The sequence below is a fragment of the Procambarus clarkii genome, chromosome 52 (assembly GCF_040958095.1).
Source record: "Procambarus clarkii isolate CNS0578487 chromosome 52, FALCON_Pclarkii_2.0, whole genome shotgun sequence".
NCBI classification, from domain to species: Eukaryota; Metazoa; Arthropoda; class Malacostraca; order Decapoda; family Cambaridae; genus Procambarus; species Procambarus clarkii.
In genome coordinates, this window is record NC_091201.1 from 20,445,461 (window position 1) to 20,452,336 (window position 6,876).

The 6,876-nt window shown below is 51.3% G+C and overlaps 2 protein-coding genes across 2 annotated transcripts; both read right to left on the reverse strand.

Moving 5' to 3' along the window:
- Nucleotides 1-694: 694 nt before the first annotated feature.
- LOC138352167 (SUMO-interacting motif-containing protein 1-like) lies at nucleotides 695-2,143 on the reverse strand. Its single transcript, XM_069304431.1, has one exon. The coding sequence runs from the start codon at nucleotides 2,141-2,143 to the stop codon at nucleotides 695-697; it is 1,449 nt and encodes a 482-aa protein (XP_069160532.1).
- Nucleotides 2,144-2,961: 818 nt separating this feature from the next.
- On the reverse strand, nucleotides 2,962-6,411 carry LOC138352168 (SUMO-interacting motif-containing protein 1-like). The gene is made up of 2 exons (XM_069304432.1): nucleotides 6,277-6,411; nucleotides 2,962-3,381 (listed from the first exon to the last, which is right to left on the reverse strand). The coding sequence occupies exons 1-2, from the start codon at nucleotides 6,409-6,411 to the stop codon at nucleotides 2,962-2,964; spliced, it is 555 nt and encodes a 184-aa protein (XP_069160533.1).
- Between the last annotated feature and the right edge of the window lie 465 nt (nucleotides 6,412-6,876).

The window sequence follows — 6,876 nt, forward strand, 5'->3', positions numbered from 1 at the left end:
TCTGGACTGTTCCACCATCCTTCTGGAGTGTTCCACCATCCTTATAGAGTGTTCCACCATCCTTCTGGAGTGTTCCACCATCCTTCTGGAGTGTTCCACCATCCTTCTGGAGTGTTCCACCATCCTTCTGGAGTGTTCCACCATCCTTCTGGAGTGTTCCACCATCCTTCTGGAGTGTTCCACCATCCTTCTGGTGTGTTCCACCATTCTTCTGGAGTGTTCCACCATCCATCTGGAGTGTTCCACCATCTTTCTGGAGTGTTCCACCATCCTTCTGGAGTGTTCCACCATCCTTCTGGAGTGTTCCACCATCCTTCTGGTGTGTTCCACCATCCTTCTGGAGTGTTCCACCATCCATCTGGAGTGTTCCACCATCCTTCTGGAGTGTTCCACCATCCATCTGGAGTGTTCCACCATCTTTCTGGAGTGTTCCACCATCCTTCTGGAGTGTTCCACCATCCTTCTGGTGTGTTCCACCATCCTTCTGGTGTGTACCACCATCCTTCTGGTGTGTTCCACCATCCATCTGGAGTGTTCCACCATCCTTCTGGAGTGTTCCACCATCCTTCTGGTGTGTTCCACCATCCTTCTGGTGTGTTCCACCATCCATCTGGAGTGTTCCACCATCCTTCTGGAGTGTTCCACCATCCTCCTGGAGTGTTCCACCATCCTTATGGAGTGTTCCACCATCCTTCTAGAGTGTTCCACCATCCTTCTGGAGTGTTCCACCATCCTTATGGAGTGTTCCACCATCCTTCTGGAGTGTTCCACCATCCTTCTGGAGTGTTCCACCATCCTGCTGGTGTGTTCCACCATCCATCTGGAGTGTTCCACCATCCTTCTGGAGTGTTCCACCATCCTTCTGGAGTGTTCCACCATCCTTCTGGAGTGTTCCACCATCTTTATGGAGTGTTCCACCATCCTTCTGGAGTGTTCCACCATCCTTCTGGAGTGTTCCACCATCCTTCTGGAGTGTTCCACCATCCTTCTGGAGTGTTCCACCATCCTTCGGGAGTGTTTCACCATCCTTCTGGTGTGTTCCACCATCCATCTGGAGTGTTCCACCATCCTTCTGGAGTGTTCCACCATCCTTCTGGAGTGTTCCACCATCCTTCTGGAGTGTTCCACCATTCTTCTGGTGTGTTCCACCATCCTTCTGGAGTGTTCCACCATCCTTCTGGAGTGTTCCACCATCCTTCTGGAGTGTTCCACCATCCTTCTGGAATGTTCCACCATCCTTCTGGAGTGTTCCACCATCCTTCTGGAGTGTTCCACCATCCTTCTGGTGTGTTCCACCATCCTTCCGGAGTGTTCCACCATCCATCTGGAGTGTTCCACCATCTTTCTGGAGTGTTCCACCATCCTTCTGGAGTGTTCCACCATCCTTCTGGAGTGTTCCACCATCCTTCTGGTGTGTTCCACTATCCTTCTGGAGTGTTCCACCATCCATCTTGAGAGTTCCACCATCCTTCTGGAGTGTTCCACCATCCATCTGGAGTGTTCCACCATCCTTCTGGAGTGTTCCACCATCCTTCTGGAGTGTTCCACCATCCTTCTGGAGTGTTCCACCATCCTTCTGGTGTGTTCCACCATCCTTCTGGTGTGTTCCACCATCCTTCTGGAGTGTTCCACCATCCTTCTGGTGTGTTCCACCATCCTTCTGGAGTGTTCCACCATCCATCTGGAGTGTTCCACCATCCATCTGGAGTGTTCCACCATCCTTCTGGAGTGTTCCACCATTCATCTGGAGTGTTCCACCATCCTTCTGTAGTGTTCCACCATCCTTCTGGAGTGTTCCACCATCCTTCTGGAGTGTTCCACCATCCTTCTGGAGTGTTCCACCATCCTTCTGGAGTGTTCCACCATCCTTCTGGAGTGTTCCACCATCCTTCTGGAGTGTTCCACCATCCTTCTGGAGTGTTCCACCATCCTTCTGGTGTGTTCCACCATCCTTCTGGAGTGTTCCACCATCCATCTGGAGTGTTCCACCATCTTTCTGGAGTGTTCCACCATCCTTCTGGAGTGTTCCACCATCCTTCTGGAGTGTTCCACCTTCCTTCTGGTGTGTTCCACCATCCTTCTGGAGTGTTCCACCATCCATCTGGAGTGTTCCACCATCCTTCTGGAGTGTTCCACCATCCATCTGGAGTGTTCCACCATCCTTCTGGAGTGTTCCAACATCCTTCTGGAGTGTTCCACCATCCTTCTGGAGTGTTCACCATCCTTCTGGTGTGTTCCACCATCCTTCTGGTGAGTACCACCATCCTTCTGGAGTGTTCCACCATCCTTCTGTAGTGTTCCACCATCCTTCTGGTGTGTACCACCATCCTTCTGGTGTGTTCTACCATCCATCTGGAGTGTTCCACCATCCTTCTGGAGTGTTCCACCATCCTTCTGGTGTGTTCCACCATCCTTCTGGTGTGTTCCACCATCCATCTGGAGTGTTCCACCATCCTTCTGGAGTGTTCCACCATCCTTTTGGAATGTTCCACCATCCTTATGGAGGGTTCCACCATCCTTCTGGAGTGTTCCACCATCCTTCTGGAGTGTTCCACCATCCTTATGGAGTGTTCCACCATCCTTCTGGAGTGTTACACCATCCTTCTGGAGTGTTCCACCATCCTTCTGGAGTGTTCCACCATCCTTCTGGAGTGTTACACCATCCTTCTGGAGTGTTCCACCATCCTTCTGGAGTGTTCCACCATCCTTCTGGTGTGTTCCACCATCCTTCTAAAGTGCTCCACTATCTTTCTGGAGTGTTCCACTATCCTTCTGGAGTGTTCCACTATTCTTCTGGAGTGTTCCACCATCCTTCTGGAGTGTTCCACCATCCTTCTGGAGTGTTCCGCCATCCTTCGGGAGTGTTCCACCATCCTTCTGGAATGTTCCACCATCCTTATGGAGTGTTCCACCATCCTTCTGGAGTGTTCCACCATCCTTCTGGTGTGTTCCACCATCCTTCTAAAGTGCTCCACTATCTTTCTGGAGTGTTCCACTATCCTTCTGGAGTGTTCCACTATTCTTCTGGAGTGTTCCACCATCCTTCTGGAGTGTTCCACCATCCTTCTGGAGTGTTCCGCCATCCTTCGGGAGTGTTCCACCATCCTTCTGGAATGTTCCACCATCCTTATGGAGTGTTCCACCATCCTTCTGGAGTGTTCCACCATCCTTCTGGAGTGTTCCACCATCCTTCTGTAGTGTTCCACCATCCTTCTGGAGTGTTCCACCATCCTTCTGTAGTGTTCCACCATCCTTCTGGAGTGTTCCACCATCCTTCTGGAGTGTTCCACTATCCTTCTGGAGTGTTCCACCATCCTTCTGGAGTGTTCCACCATCCTTCTGGAGTGTTCCACTATCCTTCTGGAGTGTTCCACCATCCTTCTAGAGTTTTCCACCATCCTTCTGGAGTGTTCCACTATCCTTACGGAATGTACTCCTAGCCTCACCCTTGCTAGCCCCAGACACTCCTAACTTCACCCTTGCTGGCCCCAGACACTCCTAGCCTCACCCTTTCTAGCCCCAGACACTCCTAACTTCACCCTTGCTAGCCCAAGACACTCCTAGCCTCACCCTTGCTAGCACCAGACTCTCCTAGCCTCACCCTTGCTAGCCCCAGACACTCCTAGCCTCACCCTTGCTGGCCCCAGACACTCCTAGCCTCACCTTTGCTAGCCCCAGACACTCCTAGCTTCACCTTTGCTAGCCCCAGGCTCTCCTAGCCTCACACAGCCTCCCCAGCAGGGCCTCCGTCCCCCACTGTTGCCTCAGAGGAAGAGACTTCAATAGCGGCGAAGCTCTGAAGCATTAGCAAAATGAGTCTCTTTCTGTGTGTGGGTGTGTGGGAGGATGAGAGCGGGGCGACCAAGATGGGTGTGTGGGTGTGTGGGAGGATGATAATGGGGTGGCCAAGATGAGTGTAGGTGTGTGGCAGGATGAGAGCTGGGCAGTCAAGGTGTGTGTGGGTGTGTGGGAGGATGAGAGAGGGGTGGTCAAGGTAAGTAAGTAATTATCAAAAGAAGGCACCAAACCGGGAAGGCTATGTACCATCAAATGTGCAGGATAATCAGAGGTCGCTAAATATCACCAAGGATGCCAATACGAGAACAGAAACGCATAAGACGAACAATATCAAAAGTATCCGATTCACCAAGAATTCTATCGAGGGACAATTGACCGCGAGGGAGTGTTGGAAAGCAAGAGGCACACTGGTCCTGGAAGACAGGACATTCAACAAGAATATGCACGACCGTAAGAGGAACAATGCAATTTTGACAATAAGGAGCAGGACGGCGCTCCATTAAGTGACCATGAATTAAACGTGTATGGCCAGTAACCTAGCTAGAGCCGTTTCCCATCGCCGGTTACGGTGATAGGAGGAAGGCCACAGGGACACACACGACTCTTAAGAGTACGCAGTTTGTTACCAGTAACAGAAGACCAACAACCCTGCCAACGGGCAAGGATGGAGGAATAAATAACTGGGTAAAAGTCGGAATAAGGAATACCTCTACGGGAGATGGGACAAGTGCGGATTGCCTCTTTAGCGGCAGCATCCGCACGCTCATTTAAAGAGACACCAACATGGCTGGGAACCCAGCAAAACTCTACCGACTTAAATTTACTAGAGATAAGAAACAGCCAATGTTGAATCTCGATGACCACCCGGTGGACTGAATTAAAGGACCCCAAAGCCATGAGGGCACTACGAGAGTCGACTACCACCACAAAGGAGGATTGACAACAAGAAAGCAGGAGACGAGGAGCCTAGAGAATAGCATAAAGTTTTGCTGTGAAGATGCTAGCCTCCGGAGGAAGGCGACACATATAAGTGTGGTCAGGAAAACAACAGAGTAGCCCACACCATCAACAGACTTAGACCCATCGGTGAAGATGGAAATGGAGTGAGAGTTTGAAGAAAAGTGCTCAATGAAATTTGGGAAGGGGGACCCTCCACGGGGGGCAAAGATGGAACAATACGAAGAGAAACATTGGTAATACGAACTGAAAGAGAATCTTGTAAGCTAGACAAACGGACAGAAAGAGGAAGGTGGTGAAAAGGAACAGGAACTCCAGGAGGGTTAAAAGTCAAAGCACAACAGAGGCGAGAGTGAGGATGCTGTAAGGATCATGCAAGATAGCGAAGACAGTAGCGATCATGGCGCTCCTGGAGAGTTAGGAAGCCAGTGTCAGTGTACAAGCTGAGGGTAGAAGTTGAACGAAAGGCACCAGAGCTGAGGCGCAACCCAGTATGGGGCAAAGGATCAAGACGGCAAAGAGTAGAAGGAGAAGCAGAAGAGTATGCCGGGCAACCATAATCGAGTTTAAAGAGGACGAGAGGAGTGCAAACAGAGGAGCGTGCGCCTATCCACTCCCCAAGAAGTAATGGCAGAAGACCATTGAGGCCAACCAGAAAAAGAGTAGTGCTCAGAAAACTACCCTGGGGCACACCTTCGTATTGCTGAAAAGAGGCAGAGAGAGTGGTATCAAGCCTGACTCGAAAGGAACGATGAGAGAGGAAGCTTTGGAGGAAGAGAGGGAGATTACCTCAATAGCCAAAAGAACGAAGTTGGGACAGAAAATGTTATCTGCAGGTTGTCTCATAAGCCTTCTACAGGTCAAAAAAACAGCAACAATGGAGGTCTTCACAGCAAAAGCAGTACGAATATAGACCTTCAAGTTCACCAGGATATCTGTTGTGCTGCGGCACTTGCGGAAACCAAATTGAGAAGGTGAGAGGTGGTGATGGTGTTCCAGGAACCACATCAGACGAACGTTTACCATACGCTCAAAGAGTTTGCAGAAACAACTTATGAGCTCAATAGGGCGGAAGTTCTTAGGGGATGTCCCGAGAGACCCTGGTTTCCGAGTAGGAAGTACAACGGCATCGAGCCAGTCCTCAGGGACTGACGACAACTCCCAGACCTCGTTATACAGACTCAGTAAATACCGAGACGTGCAAGGAGGGAGATGGCGAAGCATCTCATAATGAATGTCATCCGAGCCTGCTGCCATAGAACCGCAGAGGGCCAGGGCTGAAGTTCAGAGAGAGAGAGAGAGAGAGAGAGAAGGGATCGTTATATGGAAGGCAGAGATGAGTGCAGAAATCTAAGGGATGAGATTTAAAAACGGGCTTACGAAGAAGGAAGGATTGGGGAAGGTGAGAACCAGAGCTAACAGAAGAAAAGTGGGAACCCAGTTCAGTCGTGACCTGCACTGGGTCCGCCACAAGAGTACCATGGAGGTGAAGAACCGGCGAGGTATCTGGAACGAACTTACCCGCAATCTTGCGGATCTTCTTCCAGATCTGCGGTAGAGGAGATCTGCGGTAGAGGAGATCTGCGGTAGAGGAGGTCTGAGGTAGAGGACATTACGAGCCTGAGAAGTCATAAGAGGAACAGTATTCAGCGACATGGAAACGAGAGGTAATACTTTCATTGACGAATGTGCTCTCGTACCCACCACAGAGCCACAATTAGAGGCAGGGCACCCAACAAGAGACATGTTGCCGATCATGCCAGGGGCTCCCTTAGGGGAGTGTGGGAGGATGAGAGCAGGGCGGCCAAGGTGTGTGTGTGTGTGTGTGTGGGAGCATGAGAGCGGGGCGGCCAAGGTGTGTGTGGGAGGATGAGAGTGGGGCGGCCAAGGTGTGTGGGTGTGTGGGAGGATGAGAGCGGGGCGGCCAAGATGTGTGTGGGTGTGTGGGAGGATGAGAGCGGGGCAGCCAAGGTGTGTGTGGGTGTGTGGGAGGATGAGAGCAGGGCCTCCAAGGTGTGTGTGGGAGGATGAGAGCAGGGCCTCCAAGGTGTGTGTGGGAGGATGAGAGCAGGGCCTCCAAGGTGTGTGTGGGAGGATGAGAGCAGTGCGGCCAAGGTGTGT